This window comes from Eretmochelys imbricata, chromosome 7 (assembly GCF_965152235.1).
Source record: "Eretmochelys imbricata isolate rEreImb1 chromosome 7, rEreImb1.hap1, whole genome shotgun sequence".
Classification (NCBI taxonomy): domain Eukaryota; kingdom Metazoa; phylum Chordata; order Testudines; family Cheloniidae; genus Eretmochelys; species Eretmochelys imbricata.
Genome location: NC_135578.1, coordinates 47,278,860 through 47,301,950, shown reverse-complemented (window position 1 = coordinate 47,301,950; position 23,091 = coordinate 47,278,860). Strand labels below are relative to the sequence as shown.

Here is a 23,091-nt window from a genome sequence, read left to right as displayed (position 1 = left end):
TAAATCAATTGGAATCTAAATATTGCACTTACAATTCAGTGTATAGCATAGAATCATAGAATGTCAGGGTTGGAAGGGACCTCAGGAGGTCATCTAGTCCAACCCCCTGCTCAAAGCAGGACCTAATCCCCAACTAAATCATCCCAGCCAGGGCTTTGTCAAGCCTGATCTTAAAAACCTCTAAGGAAGGAGATTCCACCACCTCCCTAGGTAACGCATTCCAGTGCTTCACCAGCCTCCTAATGAAAAAGTTTTTCCTAATATCCAACCTAAACCTCCCCCACAGCAACTTGAGACCGTTACTCCTTGTTCTATCATCTGGTACCACTGAGAACAGTCGAGATCCATCCTCTTTGGAACCCCCTTTCAGGTAGCTGAAAGCAGCTATCAAATCCACCCTCATTCTTCTCTTCTGCAGACTAAATAATCCCAGTTCCCTCAGCCTCTCCTCATAAATCATGTGCTCCAGCCCCCTAATCATTTTTGTTGCCCTCCGCTGGACTCTTTCCAATTTTTTCCACATCCTTCTTATAGTGTGGGGCCCAAAACTGGACACAGTACTCCAGATGAGGCCTCACTAATGCCGAATAGAGGGGGACGATCACGTCCCTCGATCTGCTGGCAATTCCCCTACTTATACAGCCCAAAATGCCATTAGCCTTCTTGGCAACAAGGGCACACTGTTGACTCATATCCAGCTTCTCGTCCACTGTAACCCCTAGGTCCTTTTCTGCAGAACTGCTGCCTAGCCACTCGGTCCCTAGTCTGTAGCAGTGCATGGGATTCTTCCGTCCTAAGTGCAGGACTCTGCACTTGTCCTTGTTGAACTCATCAGATTTCTTTTGGCCCAATCCTCCAATTTGTTTAGGTCCCTCTGTATCCTAACGCTACCCTCTAGTGCATCTACCACTCTTCCCAGTTTAGTGTCATCTGCAAACTTGCTGAGGGTGCAGTCCACACCATCCTCCGGATCATTAATAAAGATATTGAACAAAACCAGCCCCAGGACTGACCCTTGGGGCACTCTGCTTGATACCGGCTGCCAAGTAGACATAGAGCCATTGATCACTACCCGTTGAGCCCGACAATCTAGCCAGCTTTCTACCCACCTTATAGTCCATTCATCCAGCCCATACTTCTTTAACTTGCTGGCAAGAATACTGTGGGAGCCCGTAGCAAAAGCTATATTGAGCAATATAAACAAGTCATTGTCTGTATGAAATTTTAGTTTCTACTGACTTTGCTAGTGCTTTTCACGTAGCCTGTTGTAAAGCTAGGCAAATATCTAGATGAGTTAATATACCCCCTGGAAGACCCCTGAGAACCCCCAGAGGTACGTGTACCCCAGGTTGAGAACGCCTGGTTTAGAGCATTTTCATTAAAATGCTACTGCAATGTGGCTGCATCAATGTGTTTTAAGTGTAGACCTGCCCTTAGATTATGCTCCTCGCCCTGATACCTGACTGCTGGACCCATTCACCTGAATCTGGCTCTTTGCTTGCACATCACAGAATATCAGGATTGGAAGGGACCTCAGGAGGTCATCTAGTCCAACCCCCTGCTCAAAGCAGGACCAATCCCCGATTTTTGCCCCACATCCCTAAATGGCCCCCTCAGGGATTGAACTCACAACCCTGGTTTTAGCAGGCCAATGCTCAAACCACTAAGCTCTCCCTCCCCCTAAAGTTTGGTTTGATTCTGTAAGCAGTGTCAGGATGAGCTCCACCCTGACATCTGGTGGTGAGGTGTGGCAAGTTGTGGAAAAGAACTTCAGGGGCTGATCTCATTTGCATAGGCACACCCACCCCGCCTAGAATGAGACCATAGCTGCCCAAATGGTCACTTTGGCTGCTGTGGGATCCCCAGTGTCTCTGTTATTGGGGCAGGAAGAATAAATTGTTATTACCCTGATTATGGGAACTGTACGTGGCCTTTTGTTATGATGGAGGGATTCACCATCAACTAAGTAGCACTCGCTAGGCAAGGGTCATGGGTTCCAAAACTCTGTGAATTGAGAGAGGATGGGGACAAGTATTAATACTTGGTGGTATGGGCCCCTTGGTGAGGGGCTTACATGCTAATTGCACTTCCTCCTCTCTCCACTGTGGAATATCAGCTAATTTTGATTTCATTACAAGTCTAGTTATAGGCTGCTGAGCTTACTTTGGGCTAACAGTGCACCAGCACTAGGGCTCCCCTACTACAAGCTGAATTCACCAAAGAGCTGAACTGACTAAGAGCTGAAATCACTGAGCGTTGTGTCAGGTAATGGGGGAGCCTGAAGATATATTGTGGAGCAGTTTGCAGGATGGCTGGAGTGCCTTGTGGACAGGCTGGTGAAGCAGTTCGACGCGGAGCAGATTGTGGACGGCAGGAGCTGGTTGTGGGCCACGGAGCTAAGCGAAGCTGTGGGGCGGTCAGCTTCAGATCATGTAAGGTGCCTCTTACCCCCGTCACATCTCCACCCAGGTTGGGAGGTAAAGCTCCGCAAATAAACTTTTGAACTCTGGGGCTGCCCTGACCAGGGACAGAGACTTTTGGGTCATTGGACTTTTGGGACTTTGGGTGATTTGGGGTTGCTGGACTCAAGAACCAAAGGGAAAAGGGCATGCCCCAGTTTGCTTGGGGTAGGGTTTTTCTTTGCTCATGGATTGTGTTATGAATCCTGTTGGTGGTGTTTCCCCAACATAATGCCACATTGTTTCTCTCTGTTATTAAAAGGCTTTTTGCTACATTCAGACTATGTGCTTGCGAGAGGGGAAGTATTGCCTCTTGGAGGCGCCCAGCGGGGGTGGTATATATTTGTCCCAGGTCACTGTGTGGGGGCTCGAGCCAGTTTGCATTGTGTTATTGGAATGGATCCCCTAGAGATTGAACCTGGCCCTTGTTGCTGCCAAGTCTGATGGGTAGAAGAGTTACAATTCCAATTCCTAGTTGTTACCTAAGTTATCAGAAACTGTCTTTTGCCGGTCATTTATCATCGCCAAGTCCCTTCCCTAGAAGATGGAAGTTGGGAGCTGAGGTTTTTGGTGTCTTGTGTTGAGAGAGTTAATTGTGGAACTTGAAGCTGGTGGGCAGCTGCAGATTGAGGAGCTTTATTAAGAGCGAGCGCTAGATTTTATAATGTTAACTTATGCAAATTAATATGCAGATTGGAGACATCATTCATTAATGGAAGCTCAGGAAGTTTTCATTTAAAGGGGATTAATCTAAACCCCTCGCAATCCTCCTGCAATCCTCACTCAGAACAGGCAGTTCTCAGGATTGTTTTCCTCCAAAGTTTAATGTAGACTCTCGGACAACTTTCTGAAAGGATGCATGCCAAACCAAACGTTCTGCTAGGCCAGGGGAGGGCAAACTATGGCCTGCGGGCTGGATCCTCCATGAGGGCTTTCTGTCTGGCCCATGGGATTGCCAGCCCCATGGTGCAGCGGGGCTAAGGCAGGTTCCTTGCCTGCCCTGGCCCTGCGCCGCTCCTGGAAGCAGCTGGTACCATGTCAATGGTAGTGATCAATGGCTCCATGGCTAGTTGGCAGCCGGTATCAAGTGGAGTGCCCCAAGGGTCGGTCCTGGGGCCGGTTTTGCTCAATATCTTCATAAATGATCTGGAGGATGGTGTGGATTGCACTCTCAGCAAATTTGCGGATGATACTAAACTGGGAGGAGTGGTAGATATGCTGGAGGGCAGGGATAGGATACAGAAGGACCTAGACAAATTGGAGGATTGGGCCAAAAGAAATCTGATGAGGTTCAATAAGGATAAGTGCAGGGTCCTGCACTTAGGATGGAAGAATCCAATGCACCGCTACAGACTAGGGACCGAATGGCTAGGCAGCAGTTCTGCGGAAAAGGACCTAGGGGTGACAGTGGATGAGAAGCTTGATATGAGTCAGCAGTGTGCCCTTGTTGCCAAGAAGGCCAATGGCATTTTGGGATGTATAAGTAGGGGCATAGCGAGCAGATTGAGGGATGTGATCGTTCCCCTCTATTCGACTTTGGTGAGGCCTCATCTGGAGTACTGTGTCCAGTTTTGGGCCCCACACTACAAGAAGGATGTGGATAAATTGGAGAGAGTCCAGCGAAGGGCAACAAAAATGATTAGGGGTCTAGAACACATGACTTATGAGGAGAGGCTGAGGGAGCTGGGATTGTTTAGCCTGCAGAAGAGAAGAATGAGGGGGGATTTGATAGCTGCTTTCAGCTACCTGAAAGGGGGTTCCAAAGAGGATGGCTCTAGACTGTTCTCAATGGTAGCAGATGACAGAACGAGGAGTAATGGTCTCAAGTTGCAGTGGGGGAGGTTTAGATTGGATATTAGGAAAAACTTTTTCACTAAGAGGGTGGTGAAACACTGGAATGCGTTACCTAGGGAGGTGGTAGAATCTCCTTCCTTAGAGGTTTTTAAGGTCAGGCTTGACAAAGCCCTGGCTGGGATGATTTAACTGGGAATTGGCCCTGCTTCGAGCAGGGGGTTGGACTAGATGACCTTCTGGGGTCCCTTCCAACCCTGATATTCTATGATTCTATGTCCCTGCGGCCTCTGGAGGGTCGGTGGGGCAGAAGGCAGGGAGCTTGCCTTAGCCCCTTTACTCATCGCTGCTACCCCAGAGCCGCTTGAGGTAAGCGGTGCCGGGCTGGAGCCTGAACCACTCCTGCACGCTGCACCCCAACCCCCTGCCCTGAGCCCTCAAAACCCCTTCTGCTCCCATCCTGCACTCCAGCCCCCTGCCCTGAGCCCCTTCTCATACTCTGCACCCCTTCCTGGACCTCAACTCCTTGCCCTGAGTCCCCGCCCACACCCCACACTCTCTCCCGCACCCCAATCCCCTGCCCTGCGTACAATTTCCCCACCCAGATGTGGCCCTCGGGCCAAAAAGTTTGCCCTCCTCTGTGCTAGGCAGTGGGGACTGAGGAGAGTGCAAGGTCTGGGCCATGCAGAATGTGGCTCGATCATTTCCACTGAGGCTATAATGGCTCTAATGTAGAATAAAGAACCAAAAAGGGGACAAGAAAAATTAATATTGGAGCGCTCTTAAAATGATGTGAGAATAACATCTTTAGTATAAATCACCATCTTCTCTAGCATCCTCTCCATCAGCCCAGATGCATGAGTTTATTTCCCCAACCAGCAGGTGGAGAGAAGAAAAACCAGATGTGCAATGGCATAACTTCCCTTTTGCTAGGCATTGGCTAGCTCAAGCAGCTAAGTCATTTCCAGATCCAAAGTTCCTGATGGTGCCCTGAATGGCAGCATTTAAGCTCCCTTTTTTTGCTGGCCTAACTCTGAAATAGATGTGCTGTTGAGTGGAGTTCAGACGTCGAGTAAAGAATCATACATTTCTATGAAGAGTGTTAAGATGTGACTCTGTGCATGTTTTAATCTTGTAACTGAAAACGGCTCATTGACAAAGAGGAAGGATGGTCCAGTGGTTCGAGTGTTAGCCTAGATCTTAGGTTGGATTCCATGAGGAGGCACAGAGGATAAAGAATGACCTGTTGAAGGACAATTGGAAAGGATGCTGCTTTCATGGAGACTATGTACGACAGACTCAGACGGTAGTGGGGAAAATGGGTTGTCACAGGTGCCACTAGGAACAGGAGAGTCTAAGGCTAAATGAGACTGGAGAGGCTTGGGTTCACAACTCTGCCACTAACTTGAACAATCATTGGGCCTGAGAGAGTGAGTGTGGGAATGACCCTATAGCCCAGTGGTCAGGGCAACCTTGGGTCGAGTCCCCCTTTTCCCACCAAGTGAGCTCCTTTAGGCCCTCTTCCCTCCACCCTTGTTATTTCACTTTGAAATGCTGTCGCCCTCAGCACTGAGCAAATCTTTGTTATTTCTCTCAAGCCCTTGTTCCGCTGTGGGGTTCGATCAGCGTGCACAGACAGGCTGCTTCGACTATCAAAGAGCCTGTGGGTTTGGAGGCTCTTAATGGGGGCTCTGGGTTTGAGCTCCTCAGTGGCAGAAAGAGGCCCTGCACTGATCTGAGCTCAGAGGTGCTTTAGGAGGGCCTCACTCTCTTAATTATTAAACCCTTGCTACCTTGTGGGAGTGTTTTGATAAAGAGACCTCTGGACTCTTGAGCTCTCCTGGAAGAGCATTCACATGTGCATGCTCTGGAGGAAGACGCAACTGGAAGGTAATTTTAACCCCTCATCCCCTGTGACAGGGTGTACAAGTAATTCGGTGCCTCCAGCAGGGTACCTCAGCCTTGCCACCTCTCGTCCCAGTGATGGCCCAGCTCTGAATCAGACAGTGGTGTGGTTTTCCTGGGTGAATTCCCTGCAGGGAGAGGCTCCCTGTGTCGAGGCAGCCAAGTGTCACTAAGCCTGGCTGGGCTCAGATCCTCAAAAGGCTGAGCTACTCTCACGAGAGGCAAAGACAAGAGTTTTGCCAGCTGGAACCCAGAACAGGGCCTGCTTGAGACAGAAGAATTGCCATGTGTCCATTGTTTGGGGTTTACTAATTGCTAAACTGCATGAAGGGAATTTGGCCAGAGATGTGGCTGGGTTTTCTGGTTTTGTTTATCTGGGTCGCCTGTGAATTTTCCCTCCAGCTGCTCACGCCCCACTCTTTATTGTGTTGGGGAATAAATTGTCCTTTTTTTTGTTCCCCCTAAATAGAGACCATCTCACAAAATAAGGTGGCCATTTCCTGCGTGGGATCTGCCCCTGAGTGTAGTCAGGCTGATGCTCTCTGGAAGAACTCTGCCTGTTACTTTCCGTGTTTAGTGTGCCATTGTTATTTCTGGGCTCTTGTTTGAACACCACGTTACTTCCGTGGCAAGCTGCGGTGTGACTCTACAGCACACGAGTGTGCTGTGCAGCAACTTGCCATGTGACTGCTGCCACAGTCCAGTGAAAGTCTCAGAGTGCTCCCACCCAGCAGAGCTGGGCTTATTTCCCAGCTTTGCCACAGACTCCGTTTGTGACCCTGGGCAAGTCACTTAGCTACTCCATGCCTCAGTTTCCCATGTGTAAAATGGAGATAATAGCACTTCCTTGCCTCACGGGGATGTTATGAGATTACATTAATTAATGACTGTGAGGTGCATAGCTGCTGTGAAGATGGGGGGTGGGGGGTGGCATATAAATATATAGGTAGGTTATGCGTGAAACAGGGTACTCTCTAACTTCCTCAGTGTACTGACGTTAGAGGGGCCCTCTGGTGTTTGTTAGACACACGCAGCTGCAGAGAGTTGATATGGCTGCTCGGAGCTGTTCTTCGAGCCCCGATGACACCTGCACTAGCAGACCGTGCAGCGGGTTCATTCAGCAGACCTTGATGTTTGCAGAGAAAGACCACAGGCTTGGTTTGGTGGTAGAGGCACTCGGCCAGGTTTATTGTCAACAAAGCACAGTACTTGTGCCCTGTCTAATGTGTCACAGGGACACTGACTCATGTATGCCTGTGACAAAGTAAAGACTCAGTCAGGACACCAGGATTCTGTCCTCTCGGCCAACACAAAGCTGCCCCTCCTATAACTTCTCCTTTTATACCTCAATCCAAACAAGCATCGCTCCAGATGATGTTAGTTACCACCCTTACACCTTGTTCCTGCTAATTCGAACAAAACCTCCTCCTCTGTTATCCGGTCATCCCCACCTTATCTTATGGGGGTTTCGGTGTGTGCCTGCAAAGTCTCTTAGGAATTGGTTTACGTAGGTACTTGAGAATTCTGGGTGTTCTTGTACCATCCTCTCTGATCAGGAATGTGTTTACTTGGTTAGCCAATACCTGGTGTGTTACTATTCTGCCAAGGCCAAGCCTGCTTTGGTTTACAGCCTTTGGTTCACACTGCTAGTTATGCCTTGGGCTCCAGCAAGGCCTACTAAAGCCAGTTTAAGTAGATCAGTCTGTTTAGTTTATCAGAGGTGTCAAAGTACCTTTCCAGGGAGAAAATACCAGGTACTAAAAGCTCTTTAATCTAGCAGAGAAAGGCACAAGAACAGAAGAACCCATGGTAGGAAGCTGAAGCCAGAAAAATTCATATTAAAAATTAGGCACACATTTGTAACAGTGAGTTAACAAGCTACCAAGGGAAGTGGTGGGATTCTCCATCTCCTGATGTCTTCAAATCAAGACTGGCTGTCTGGAAGATCTTCTCTAGTCAAGCATACAAGTTATTGGGCGTAATACCCCTGTGCTGATGAGATGGAGTCTCCTTCCCAACTTGACTGTTACTGAATGTGACCCAAATGTTTATAGTAGACCAAAGCCTACCGTCTTTACACTGAACCGTCCGGGAGTTTTGCCTGGAGGAGGAGCGCAGGATTTGGCTGTGTAAGCATAGAAGCCTGTCTGGTGTCTGAACATGATTTTAAAGAATGATGTGCCATTAATAAAGCCAAGAAATTGGAGCATTTTTCTGTCTTCAGTTGATTTGCTTTTTATTGTGAAAACCCCCATGACTGGCATCTTCTGACATAACCATCATCAAGGAGTTCAAACAGCCACAAAGATGCTGAGCCTGTTATTTTACCATAGGCTCCAGCAGAAACTATGGGAGGGAAATGAGTAACTAACAGTGAATGATCTTAGATGAGCTTTGGGATACCACAGTGATGAGGAGCTTCACCCTAGCTAAAAGCTGGGCTGGAGGCTATGGTCTATTTGAATCTTCCCCCTGAAGGGTAGAGAACAGCCTCTGTTGTTGGGAAGTCATTAAGAAATGAGCGAGTCAAAGTAATGGGCAGTCTGTGAAATCTACAATGAACCTGAAGTTAGCCAGCAGATGTTCAGCCCTCGCAGGGGTTTGATGGGGTCATAGAATCATAGAATATCAGGGTTGGAAGGGACCCCTGAAGGTCATCTAGTCCAACCCCCTGCTCGAAGCAGGACCAATTCCCAGTTAAATCATCCCAGCCAGGGCTTTGTCAAGCCTGACCTTAAAAACTTCCAAGGAAGGAGATTCCACCACCTCCCTAGGCAACGCATTCCAGTGTTTCACCACCCTCTTAGTGAAAAAGTTTTTCCTAATATCCAATCTAAACCTCCCCCACTGCAACTTGAGGCCATTACTCCTCGTTCTGTCATCTGCTACCATTGAGAACAGTCTAGAGCCATCTTCTTTGGAACCCCCTTTCAGGTAGTTGAAAGCAGCTATCAAATCCCCCCTCATTCTTCTCTTCTGCAGGCTAAACAATCCCAGCTCCCTCAGCCTCTCCTCATAAGTCATGTGTTCTAGACCCCTAATCATTTTTGTTGCCCTTCGCTGGACTCTCTCCAATTTATCCACATCCTTCTTGTAGTGTGGGGCCCAAAACTGGACACAGTACTCCAGATGAGGCCTCACCAATGTCGAATAGAGGGGGACGATCACGTCCCTCGATCTGCTCGCTATGCCCCTACGTATACATCCCAAAATGCCATTGGCCTTCTTGGCAACAAGGGCACACTGCTGACTCATATCCAGCTTCTCATCCACTGTCACCCCTAGGTCCTTTTCCGCAGAACTGCTGCCTAGCCATTCGGTCCCTAGTCTGTAGCGGTGCATTGGATTCTTCCGTCCTAAGTGCAGGACCCTGCACTTATCCTTATTGAACCTCATCAGATTTCTTTTGGCCCAATCCTCCAATTTGTCTAGGTCCTTCTGTATCCTATCCCTCCCCTCCAGCGTATCTACCACTCCTCCCAGTTTAGTATCGTCCGCAAATTTGCTGAGAGTGCAATCCACACCATCCTCCAGATCATTTATGAAGATATTGAACAAAACCGGCCCCAGGACCGACCCCTGGGGCACTCCACTTGACACCGGCTGCCAACTAGACATGGAGCCATTGATCACTACCCGTTGAGCCCGACAATCTAGCCAGCTTTCTACCCACCCTATAGTGCATTCATCCAGCCCATACTTCCTTAACTTGCTGACAAGAATACTGTGGGAGACCGTGTCAAAAGCTTTGCTAAAGTCAAGAAACAATACATCCACTGCTTTCCCTTCATCCACAGAACCAGTAATCTCATGATAAAAGGCGATTAGATTAGTCAGGCATGACCTTCCCTTGGTGAATCCATGCTGGCTGTTCCTGATCACTTTCCTTTCATGCAAGTACTTCAAGATTGATTCTTTGAGGACCTGCTCCATGATTTTTCCAGGGACTGAGGTGAGGCTGACTGGCCTGTAGTTCCCAGGATCCTCCTTCTTCCCTTTTTTAAAGATTGGCACTACATTAGCCTTTTTCCAGTCATCCGGGACTTCCCCGGTTCGCCACGAGTTTTCAAAGATAATGGCCAATGGCTCGGCAAACACAGCCGCCAATTCCTTCAGCACTCTCGGATGCAACTCGTCCGGCCCCATGGACTTGTGCACGTCCAGCTTTTCTAAATAGTCCCTAACCACCTCTATCTCCACAGAGGGCTGGCCATCTCTTCCCCATTTTGTGATGCCCAGCGTAGCAGTCTGGGAGCTGACCTTGTTAGTGAAAACAGAGGCAAAAAAAGCATTGAGTACATTAGCTTTTTCCACATCCTCTGTCACTAGGTTGCCTCCCTCATTCAGTAAGGGTCCCACACTTTCCTTCGCTTTCTTCTTGTTGCCAACATACCTGAAGGGGTTGTAAGAAACATCAAGGGGATGAGGGGAGCTGCCATCTGGTTGTCTGACTGTGAACCTCCCAAATGGCAGAAGTCTGAAAATAAAGGAAATATAACTGCTATCGTGCTGTCTCAGACTACAGGGGAAGGGTGTGCACTGCAGATGTGGGTAGCATAATGGATTTACCTGTGCTGGGAGGCCAGATTTCCATACTATGGGCCAAATCCAGAGCTTCTTTCTTAGCTCCTACTCCAGGCAAACACTCATTGGCTTCTGTGGGAGTTTTGCGTGAGCAAGGCTGAGTCCTGTACTGGGTTCACAGCTTGCTAGCTCGCCACTTTCCAATCAAAAGCCCACCTCTTGTTGGCTGAGTAGTTAACCATTCCTTCCCCTTGTTACAGGTTGGATGCGGCTGGCTGACCAACTGCTAAGAGGCAGCGTGGGCCAGACATGACCTCAGCTCTCAAGGCCCTGCCCAACATCCGTAGAGCCTGCATGATCCCAGCCTGTCAGAGCCAAGCATCTTACCCGCGCAGTATATCCCTCTGGGAGCACGGGCTGCACCTCTTCCGCAGCGCCGTGGGTGTTGTCCTGCCAGCCCCCATGCTGAGAAGGGCCATGGCGCTCAAAACAGACGGATGCCCCAGGCTGGTCGTGAGGGACAGGGCTTTCCCTGTGAGGAGGAACCTGTATCTGGTGGGCTTTGGGAAAGCTGTGCTGGGAATGGCGGCTGCGGCAGAGAAGATCCTCGGGGACCACCTAATTCAGGGGGTTGTCAGTGTCCCCCACGGCATCCGGGCATGTCTGCAGCAGGCGGGAATGGAGTAAGACTGCTAGTGCCCAGATAGTCCGGTGGGAGGGTCTAGAGAAGGGTTGGGGACAGGCAAGCACAAAGACCTAGGCTCCTGCAGAAATGTCTGCCTGCCATATATTTTCCCCTTGGGGTCACTGCTGAATCCCTCTTGGATCCTCTCCACCTGTCCCAACTTTAACCCTTGACCATGGGATCAAGACTCATAGCTCAGCCTTGACTGGTCTCCATCCCCCTTCGTGGGCCATCGGATCTGTCCTTGGGGTTGTGTATGCTGCCCCCATAGTGTACCCGGCCCCATGGGGGAGAGACCAGGATCAGCAAAGGAACCTTGTCCCCCAAATCCCTGTTGTGGGAGTGGGGCTGCCAGGTGGGCTTGGATAGGTGTAAGTTTCAGTGGCCTGATCACCTTTCTAACCCATGCAGGGAGATGCTGCTGAAGCCTCACAGCAGGATCCAGGTCATAGAAGGAGCTAAGCACAACCTCCCTGACAAAGAGGCTTTGAGGGCAGCCAGCATGATTCGGGAGCTAGCTGAAGGGCTGACAGCTGATGACCTCCTCCTTGTGCTGATCTCAGGTAACGTCTGGAATCCCAGGAGCGGGGAGTGAGTTCTTGTGGAACTGCCGTCAGTTGTTGCCCTCCCTTCTCCTGCCCCATCTTTCCTCCCTTTATCTCTTCTCTAGCCTGGCTTCTGCCTTTCCTCGTTCATGCAGGAGACAGATCCGGAATCATGCCTGGCAAACTAGGTCAAGTTGCCTGTTGCAAAAGAAGATGAGAAGAGGCGTAAAGTGGGTCAGAGCTGTTCCTAATGTGACTCCCACACCGGTGGCAGCTCACTGCATGCGTTCACATTTCAGTACCTGGTCTTCTGGCAGCAGCTGTGACTTGGCAGCAGCTTGGGCCCCGGGCAGACACACTTCTCTCCCAGTCAGACCTCTCAGAGGAACTTGTCACAAGAATCCACTACTGATTCCTTGGTCTAGAATCTCCCTCCTCCACCGGCTGTTGCTTTGTGCCCTCCCACGTAAGAGGTGGCTGCATTCCAGCAGGGCTGTGTGTGAAGAGTCGGATGCGCTCTGGGATGGGAGATGCTATATTATTCATTAGAGTGTTGGCAGACCAAGTATTTGGGCCAGCCAGTTGTGTTGCTGTTTCTCTCCCTCCTCCCACAGGCCTTGCCCTGTGGTTCGCTGCTGTCCTGCCAGCAATATCAATCCACAGGACTTGCAGTTTGAAGCAGCAAGGCACCATTTTGCCATGTGGTGGTGCCAGGCAATCAGAAAGCGCTGCTCTGCAAATATAAGCCCATCCCAAGGCAAAGCACTGAGGAGAGGCATCCTGAGCTGTATGGAGGTCTGGGTCCTGGGGCCCGAGTCTGTTCTGAGTTACATCGGTTTGACACCATGAAGTCAGTGTAACCAGTGTCTTGTATTTCCATGTTTGTATTTGTAAAGACAGACTCTCCTGGGTCATCTGACCACACAGCCATGTAGATGCTTTCTTCCCTCAGAATGGGAGGTACCCCGTGTTTAAATCTGGGCACGTAGGCTAGGGCAGTGGTTCTCAACCAGGGGTATGTGTATCCCGGGGAGTACACAGGTCTTCCTAGGGGTACATCAACTCATCTAGATACTTGTTTAGTTTTACAACAGGCTACGTTAAAAGTACTAGCAATGTCAGTACAAACTAAAATTTCATGCAGACAGTGTTTATACTACTCTATATACTATACACTGAAATGTAAGTACAGTATTTATATTTTTATTTTATAGTTATATGGTAAAAATGAGAGTTGCAATTTTTCAGTAATATTGTGCTGTGACACTTGCATTTTTATGTCTGATTTTGTAAGCAAGTAGTTTTAAGTGAGGTAAAACTTGGGGGTACGCAAGACAAATCAGACTCCTGAAAGGGGTACAGTAGTCTGGAAAGGTTGAGCCACTGGGCTATGGCAGCAGAGCTCAGAACAGCAGGTCCAGGAGGTCCAGGTGTTTGGGCATCAGTGCGTGGGTTGTCATGGGGGACTAACTTAGGTACCCAACTTGGAAAAATGAGGTCCTGTCTGAGACTTGGAGTCACTGAGGGGCTGATCCTGCAAGGGGCCAAATAGCACGGGTGAGGTGCTCTGCATTCTCACACACACACACCCCAAATCAAAAGGAGTCACTCAGTGCCAAGTAAGAGGTGCTCCGCACCTTGTAGGATCAGCCCCTAAGCACATACATTTGAAACTCGCAGGCTTCTCCAGGAGCGATTGCCCCTTTAGTGCCTTATTCCCTGATTCCTAGATAGCGGGGCACACAATGAGGGAATGTGCTCTGCTTTGAGTGCATAAGCAATGCGGCAGTGCACTTGTGGGGTTTATTTAATTGGGTGGATATCCAGCTATATACATGCCCCTGTGAGTAGGTGTCTCCAGTCTTGCACTTGGAGCTGCTCTTTAGGGATTTTGTGGGGTTCTTGATTGTGCTGCTCAGCTGAGTAAGGTCTTGATCGAGATGCTCAGCTGGCTGCAGTTTATTCTGCCATGGTTCAGAGAGAATTTTGCAGGATTATCCAGACACGGATATAATTGGATTTGAATCATGTCTGGTGGGGATTCCCTTGAGTTTCCTCTTGTCCTCTGGCTACTGATATTTTCAAGAGACTCCTAGGCCCCTAAGTCAGCCATCCCAAGATTTGCTGTCGGCAGCAGTTCCCAAAGCATGCATACCTCCACGCAGGCCCCTCTGGCTGCTTCTGCCTCTCAGTCAGATCCCTACTGATTGCCTGAAACTCAGGCAGTTTCATTTGTTTTTCTTGTTCGTCATATTTTATTGATGGTGCTTTTTCTCAAACCTCAGAGCAGGCTTTGCCCTTCTATGGTAGTTTTCTGATACACTTCTATACACACTCACCCTCTATTTTCCCCCTTTAGCTCTCTTTCCCCCTTCTTTTTCACTGCATTTCAAGGGCCCAATCATGCTGTCAGCCATGCTCTGCCACTCCCATTAATCAGATCACTAATGCACCCATCACTATAGTATCCAGCCTGATTTTTGTTTCCTCAGTGACTCTCCATCCTTCTCTCTCTCTCAATAAGCTTTTTGCTGTAGTGCAGTTCTATATTTAGGTTTAGACATTGCTATATTTTTTTAAAAACCTCTCATTATGAATGAGGTCAGTGAAACGCTGAAGCCAGAAGTGTCTCTCTTTCCCTGCAGCTAAACACTGAGTGAGCCATGGAGTCCGCAGTCCCCTCTCTCTCAGACAAGCGGTCACTGAAGTCAGATTTGAGGCACATTCGCAGGGAAGTGTAGTGAGAACAATAGCACCTGGGCCTGATTCTGTCCCGCCTTGCACCCTGCATTCTCATTTATGCCAGGCAAAGTAGGTATAAAATGCAGGCACCATTGTGAATGAGCTCACTGAGCACAGGTGAAACTGACTGCCATAGAGATGCAGCCTGCTCTGTGGAAAAAGAGAAGACATCAGTCTCCAGGGCTGTTAGTCTGGCATCTTTCACCAGCACTAAATTCCCTTATGACAAAATGCTGAGGGAAGAGAAGAAGGAAAACTCCAGCTGTAGGATGCCCTCGCTTAGCCCCTTGTCTGGGGGAGGCCAGCCTTTGAGTGCTGGGGGGGGTTCCTCCCACCCTGCTACACACGTGCATTCACTCACTGCAGTTTCTCCTGCATTATAGGAGGCGGATCGGCTCTACTGCCTGCTCCTACTCCTCCGATCCTCTTGGAAGAGAAAGAGAAGGTCACCAAGCTTCTGGCTTCCAGAGGAGCTACCATACAGGAGCTCAACACCATCCGGAAGGCCCTTTCCTTGTTGAAGGGTGGAGGGTTGGCCCGGGCTGCATACCCTGCACAGGTGAGTGTGGGAGACTTCTCACTTGCCCATAGCTTCTGCTCTAAGGCAGTTTTAAAGAGACACCATGAGATTAAAAGTCATGGCCAAAACAGACCTCACTAGAAATGACCTGATGATTAGATCAGTGGTTCTCAACCAGGGGTGCGCAGAGGTCTTCCAAGGGGTACATCAACCCATCTAGATATTTGCCTAGCTGTACAACAGGCTGCATAAAAAGCACTAGTGAAATCAGTACAAACTAAAATTTCATACAGACAATGACTTGTTTGTACTGCTCCATATACTATACACTGAAATCTAAGCACAATATTTATATTCCAATTAATTTATTTTATAATTATGTGATTAAAAATGAGAGTCTGCAATTTTTCAGTAATACTGGCTGTTACACTTTTATATTTTTATATCTGATTGTGTAAGCAAGTAGCTTTTAAGTGAGATGAAACTTGGGGGTATGCAACAAAAGTCAGACTTGTGAAAGGGGTACAGTGGTCTGGAAAGGTTGAGAACCACTGGTTCAGATGATTTCAGCTCCCAGTGAAGTCAGTGGGAATCAGCATCTGTGGTAATCACACTGCTTCTATTTAGCTGCCTGAATATGCAGTTAGGAATCAACTATAGGGTTCAAAAATTTGGTCCATATTTACAAAAACAAATTTAAAAAAATCATTACTTACCTTTTTCAATAGCACATGAGATTGTTAACACAGTTTGTGTTGTGTTTTGTTTTTTCACTGTGCAATCTGGTCACTCTCAGCATTTCTTGTGGCTTAGGGAATGAAAATTGGCTGGTCAGTTTCCTTTTCATTTCTAGTCAGTTTCACTTTCTGGCTCTCTAGCACAATGCTGCAATGATGTTTGGGTTGAAAGCAGCACCGGGCAGTTTTCTTTGTTTTAAAAAAAAAAAAACCATTGTCACTTGGTAGCAGAACAATAGTGGAAATGCTTCTATTGAATTTAGGTTTCATTCATCTTTTCAAAACCTACATTTGGGGCCAAATTTGTCCCCTTTAAACTGTCCAATGAATGTGTGCACAGGTTCAAATGAGAGCACTGGCCATGTTAATGACTGCAGCCCCCAGTTACTGTGCACATGCAAAATGCTGACTCCCCACCACAATCTGAACAGACCAGCGTTGTGGTGTGAAGGAAATTCAGACTCCTTATTCGTTCAATAGTAGCCTTTCCCTCACTACTGCACTACCATTGTCTGATGGGGCCACTTGTCTGGAGTGAGTGGGCTGGAGCCTCAACTGAAGTAAATCAGCAAAGTATCCTTGATGTCCACAGAGCTGTGTGGATTTACGCTAGCAGAGGATCTGGCCTCGTATTTTACTTCTGGGCTTTCTCACTGTATTTATCAGTGGAGCTCCAATTCAATCTATACCAGGTTAGGAGCCTGAGAAGAGTCACATAAAAACATCCTTCTCTTTCCTATATTATAGTCCAACATGAAATATCATTTTGATTCCATGGGTTAGAGCCCTGAGAGCTCTTATTGCATTATCTTAAAACAGAATGGGCCAAATTTGCCGTCATTTGCACCCATGCATCTCCATTGAGATCCGCTGGATTGCAAAAGTGTAACTGAATGCAGAACTTGGTCTGATCACTCTTTCATGTCAGTGAGTCTCTGCTGCAGGCACTGCATTTATCTGTCATCCTTTCTGCTTCTAGGTGCTAAGCCTCATCCTCTCTGATGTCATTGGCAACCCAGTGGACATTATTGCGAGTGGCCCCACTGTTCACAGTTGCCCCAGTGCTCAAGACTGCCTTCAGATACTGACAAAATACAACCTGCTGAGCATCTTGCCCAGATCTGTGGAAACAGTGCTGTCCAGCTCCGTCTCATATCCCAGCGGTCCGAAAGACTATTCCCATGCCTACAATGTTGTCATTGGCTCAAACAGTTTAGCTTTAGAGGAGGCCAAATGCCAAGCAGAGGATTTGGGCTACTGGACCCTGATTCTGAGTGCAGCGGTGTGTGGGGAAGTCAGTAGAGTGGCCAAACTCTACAGCCAGCTGATTCAGTTTGTTTGCTTGAGCACAGCTGGACTTGCAGAAGGTCCTCTAAGAGACCAGGTGAGAGGAGATCTTCTAAAGCTGGCAGCAGAGCTAGAGATCCCAGGTTTGAACCTTGTGGATCCTTTGAAGGCTTTGCAAGGATTGGAGTCTGAAAGATCAGTTTGCCTGCTGGCTGGTGGAGAGACCACTGTCCAGCTTCGAGGAAATGGGAAGGGTGGGAGGAACCAGGAGTTGGCCTTACAGGTGGCATTGGAGTTACACCGAGCTAAGGCCACTGGGGCTGGCTACTTCCTTGGGAGATATGAAGTCCTGTTCCTCAGTTGTGGGACTGATGGGCAAGATGGGCCAACAGAGGCAGCTGGTGCCTTCTCTAGCCAGGAGCTGGTGGATAAGGCTGCTCAGGAAGGTCTCAATGTGGAGAGCTTTCTGACCAACAATGACTCCTACACATTCTTCAGTAAGTTCCAAAATGGACGTCACCTTTTGCTGACTGGTTTAACGGGCACCAATGTCATGGACATCCAGGCTATTTTAATTAGGGCTAGAGACAGATAAGGAGAGCACCTCTACGAACTCCTCAGTTGTTTTTAATTAGAGACATTGGTGAAAAATGAGGGTACCAATGTTCTGGACAAATCCAGACTGCTTAAATTAGGGACAGCTGGCAAGGGCACTAATATCATGGCTGTAAAAGCTACATTAGTGAGGCATATGGGTGGGTGACCGTGAGCATGTTCAATCTGTTAGTTAGGATCAGAGAAAGGTAAGATAGCACCAGCATTATCGGGATTGGGGCTGCATTAACACCTTCCAGCTGAAGAGCCACTAATATACTGCATTTTGGCTGTGGTTACAAAGAATTCAGGAATGCAGGGCTGATGACTGGCAGGCAAATAAGGCTGGGATTTATAAAGGTGTCTTAGGGAGTTTGAGTTCAAGTGGGGTTTTTGGACATCTGACACCCAGCCTGAATCTCTAGGTTGCCGTTGTAACTCTTATTCCATACAAAGCTAACAAGGTATATTAGACTAGTCCATAGGACCCTAAATCCATTGCACTCCAAGTTCAGTGGAGATGAGCACATGGCATAGGTTGAACCTTTGGTCTTGGATACATGGCGAAAACACACCGAGCTGTGGCATTAACATCATGTGAAGTGAAGAACGGTGTGAACCGTGATTCAGATTCACTGGTGCAAAAACCATCGGAACACGAGAGCTTCTCCTCCACTATGTAACCTCCTCTGCCCTGGTGTGGTGACATTTCCGCCCCATGGTTGATGTTTCATGGGGTAGCGTGCTGTATTATGTGTGTGTATGCTACAAGCATTTGGGGTGCTACCACCAAACCGGTCAGAAAGCAATACAGCCTCCAGCCTGAGTCATTGACCTTTTTACTGGGTAAAGTCAGTAGTCCCTGTCATGCTGATTAACTCCTCTAACTCCATAGAACAAAAGGCCACAAAATCGGTAAATCCAACTCTCCTGACCCCTGTTGCTGCACTGATCAAAGGGCAAAGCAGCTGGGGCTATTGCTCTGTCAAACAGCAGGTCCCTCCAGCCTCTGGGACAATGCGGAGCACCAGCTACTTCAGCTTTGTCATCAATTAAACTCAGATCCTGTCTTGTCATATTCAGCTCATTCCCAGCGTGACACCTGGGGCCAGGTTTTCTAAGGAGCACAGTAATCAATGTCTTCGTCTCTTATGAAGATCTGGCCGCTTATTGCGGTGCCTAAATGGGAGCTGAGCTCGCTTGAAATTCCAGCCCTGATTTAAAAGGCCACATTTGATGCAAACGGTTTGCAGACAGATGTAGCTGTGCCGTGTGGCTGATCTAACTTTGCAACGTTAAGTATACCATCCTATTAATACCGTAAACAGTGAAGTCATTGCACAGTCATGCTCAGCAAGATTCAAAGAGGGACTGGACATTTATAAGGATAACAAGAATATCCAAGAATAGTTAATGCTAATAACACTCTTGGAGGGGATATAAAACCTCATGCTTTTTGGGTTTAAGTCAATCCCTATGCAATAGAGATTAGAATTGGACCTACATGTTTACTGAGGGGTTTCTTGTATCTTCCTCTGAGGCATCTGGGCACTGGTAACTATCGGAGATAAGTTCCTGGACTATATGGATCTTGAGTCTGATCCAGTCTGGCAGATCCTATGTTCTGATGTGTGATCTTGTGGTTAAGGCATAGATTTTGGAACTAGACAAGCTAGATCCTATCCCAGCTCTGCTAACACTCCCAGATATAAGCTTGGGCAAGTCACTAACATTCTGAGGCTCAAATTCTTCTATAACATGGGGGTGACCATCTTTACCTACATCCCAGGGGTTTTGTGAGGCTAAATTTTGCAAGTGGTTGCAAAGTGCTGTGAAACCCTCTGCTGGAAGGTGCTAGAGACCTATGACATATGGTAATTTGGAGGCATGAATACAGTGTCAGGGTGCAGACTGTGGAGGGAAGTTTGTTCTGGCTTGTGTGTGTGGTTTTTGAAGGTTTCTCAGTGGAGTGGAGAATGCCATTTGAATTTCCCTGTGTGTGTGGTGCCTGCCATAGTGGGACCCTGATCTGATGGGGTCCCTGTGCATGTCTGCGGTGCAAATAGCATGAATAAACGTAAAGGGAAAATGAATATGTTCAAAGAGCTTGTTTATGGGTCAGGACGATTGGTTGGACAGCCATGTTAGTTACTTAGCACCTAATCCTGCTCTTTGTTCAACCAGTGTAAATCTGGAGTCACTCTGGAGTTGTTGTGTTAACTACCATGAGTGCAAAATTTAGTCCTTAACCATTTTGTTGCTGGCGCTCTGCTGTTCTTGTCCATTATCATTTAGTAGACATCAGTGGAAGGGAGGCTGTGCCTGGTAGATCTAGCAGCAGGGTAGGTGTGCTCCATCCGGATCTATCTGAAATGTTCAGCACTGCAGCCAGTGTATATGAGTTATGGGCCCCAATTGCCTTTCTGCCTGGAGGTACCTGGTACATTCTGCAGTTGACCAGGTGATTTCTACCTGAAGGGCCTTGGAATGCTCAGCAGCCTGTGTGTTCAGTGCGGCTGTAGCTGGTACATTTAGCAGCATACAGATGTATTATAGAGGAGATCTCAGAAACATATGGCATCACGCGAGTGGTCAGTGGCACAGAAAAATGTTTGAGGATTTATGCAAAACAAAAAGCGGGGAGGCAAACCTCAGAGCAGGAAGGAATAACATTAGAAGCCAGATCCTCATCTGGTGTAGATTGACACAGCTCCTCTGACATCAGTGGAATGATTCTCATTTACACCAGCTGAGACTCTAGCCCCATATTCCATCCCTTGCACTCAGAGTCCTGGAAAAAGAATGCCTTTTTTTTTAACTCCAAGCATTGCTTGAGCCCTTGGAGATGCTGATCTGAAATCAGTCGCAGTCGAGTTCTGAAAACTTTGGCTGGCATTCACTCCTCAAGGGAAGTCCCTGAGCTGTTAATAAGACACTCACATCGGCCCGGCTTTTTTAAACAGGAGTGTTTCACTAATGATTAAAATGAGCTCATCTTGTGGAGGGGGAAGGCTGATAAAAGGTCTGATGAAAGCATGCAGCTGTTTGAAGCACATTTCACATCTTCATTCACGTGGCTTCCTTTCCCCTACAAGTTTTTTTGACTGTTCCCTTTTGTTTTAATGAGGAAAAAGTAGGACGGGGGGCATTGGTCAAGGACGGTGAGGTTATATTAACATTTTTACTCTTCAAGCAGCGTAGTCTAAGCTTCAGCTCTGAGCTGACCTCAGTGAGGGGCTTGCATGTCCTCAGTTTAGGAAAGAAAGCTTCATCACCATGCTGCCCTGTAATGCCATGTGCTATTATCACACACCTGGGTTCCAAACCTTGCTGCCATAGAGCTGGAAAGAGATGTGATTTCTTCCTCCTAACTGTGTTTAGCACAGAAGTGCAGCTACCTGTGTTATAACTCAGATTATAAAAGCTGGAAGCGGAAGATGGAAAAAGCTCCCTATGGCTCTAAAGCCATTCACCAGCAGCAGAAGACTCCAACAGTAGCTTGCTCTCCAGGCCAGATCCTGCTTTTACTCACACCAGCATGCATGTGGAGTCATTGGGCCGGATTCTCATTTTCATTAGGTCTGGGGCTACACCCACACTTTAAGGCCAGAACAGTGTAAAGAGGTCTTAGGGGATATGAGAATCTGTCTTGCTCTATTTAATTCGGTGGAGTTACTCTGCATTTACACAAATATGACTAAGAGCAGAATCTTTTCCTAACTGCAATTTGTGTAGCTATCGGGCCACCCCTGCTGTCCTGGGAGATAAATATTCCCCTGTGATGAAAAGCAGCATGGGAAAGGAGACTCAGGTTCCTGAGTTCTAATCCTGGCTCTACCAGTAACAAGATCAGAGGTAAGTTATTTAACCTCTTGCTGCCTCAGCTTCTGATTTGTACCAAGGGAATAGTACTGCCGTACCTCACAGGTTTGTGTCTGAAGATTGTTTGGATCATGTCTTGAGCCACAAAGTGGTATGTAACTGCCAAGTACTGTTATTACCTTCACCACATTCAAGAGAGGTTGGAGGTATCTCAAAGGTGTGATGGATTGACCTTCAGAGCCTGGAAGGCATCATTGCTGTCTTGGCAGTATAATGAATTTGTCTCCATGAACTCTGAGGGGAGGGGTTTTTATAGCTGGGCTTTGCCTATGTGATCCTGGAGTGATATTAGAGCCACTTCAATCTAGTCAGACAACTGCAAAGGCCGGAATCTGTTTATTATTATTATTATTTATTATTACAGTAACACCCAGGGGTTTCGATCCCCCCCCAAACATAAAAAGACACGGTCCCTGCCCCAAGGAGCTTACAGTGTAAGACAAGTGACAGAATGGGGGAGAAGTTTACAATCGAATATATCAATCTATTTATATACACAGACACACATTATTATATATACATTCTATGCACTGAAAAGGTAATGGATACCAGCCGCTTGCAATAGACTAAAGAGACTGTCCTCCCTGGGATCCTGGAAGAAGTGGGTCTTGAGGAGATAGATGAAGGTGGAGGAGTGAGGACAGTGACTTTATGGGACTCCAGGGAAACGTATACAGCATGTGTATGCAGAGCAGGCTCTGTGCAGCCAGGAACACTCCTAACCGTAAAGAAAGTCCTGAAGTGCAAGTGAGAAGGGAAGCAAAGCAGGGGTAGGAGTGGGTACGACTGCTGGGAAGATTTCAGTGACTGTACAGCCCCCTCCTGCCTGTAAGGAGGCCAAGGGTGAGAGGATTGGCAGATGCAGCAGCTGGCCACGTGCAGCAGCTGGCCACGTGCTTTCTGAGGGCCCAGCTCACTTCTGTAAATGGAACACTTGTGGCCAAACAGTGATAATGTTCAGGATAAGTAACCACATTATTAACGGGGGAAGCTTTTGGCAGTAAATTAAAAATCTTGGCTCCTGGCCTTGGCATTGCTCATGCCTCTTAGGAGACATTAATATCCCAGCTCCCCAGCACTCCCATTCTCACTTCATTAAAGAGCCAATAATGATACATATTGATGGTTTTATTCTGCGTGGAGGCTGCTTAATGGCTAATATTTCACAAGGTGTTAATGGGGGCCTTCCTTTATGAAGTGAGCGGAAGGGGTCCGCCTTTAATCTCTTTCACAAGCTGTGTAATTTTATCCATTTTCGCTACTGTGACAGATATTACGCAGACCTTTAAAGAGCCACAGAAGCCTCTTGAGAAACTTTGGAAAACACTGTTTAGAGGTAATCCTGCCCAGGCATCATAGTCTCAATCTCTTTCCCTTTGTTCTGGAGCCCTAGAAACATTTGATTAGCTGGAACTCTGTT

General features: G+C 47.7%; 1 protein-coding gene across 1 annotated transcript in view; it reads left to right on the top strand.

Moving 5' to 3' along the window:
- Positions 1-23,091, top strand: part of GLYCTK (glycerate kinase) — a 46,156-nt gene that overhangs the window by 1,092 nt on the left and 21,973 nt on the right. Inside the window, exons 2-6 of the mRNA XM_077821270.1 lie at positions 2,144-2,477; positions 10,940-11,362; positions 11,776-11,927; positions 15,035-15,210; positions 16,888-21,644. Coding sequence (XP_077677396.1) covers positions 10,989-11,362; positions 11,776-11,927; positions 15,035-15,210; positions 16,888-17,790 — 1,605 coding nt within the window. The 5' untranslated portion in view covers positions 2,144-2,477; positions 10,940-10,988 and the 3' untranslated portion in view covers positions 17,791-21,644. The remainder of the gene's footprint in view (positions 1-2,143; positions 2,478-10,939; positions 11,363-11,775; positions 11,928-15,034; positions 15,211-16,887; positions 21,645-23,091) is intronic.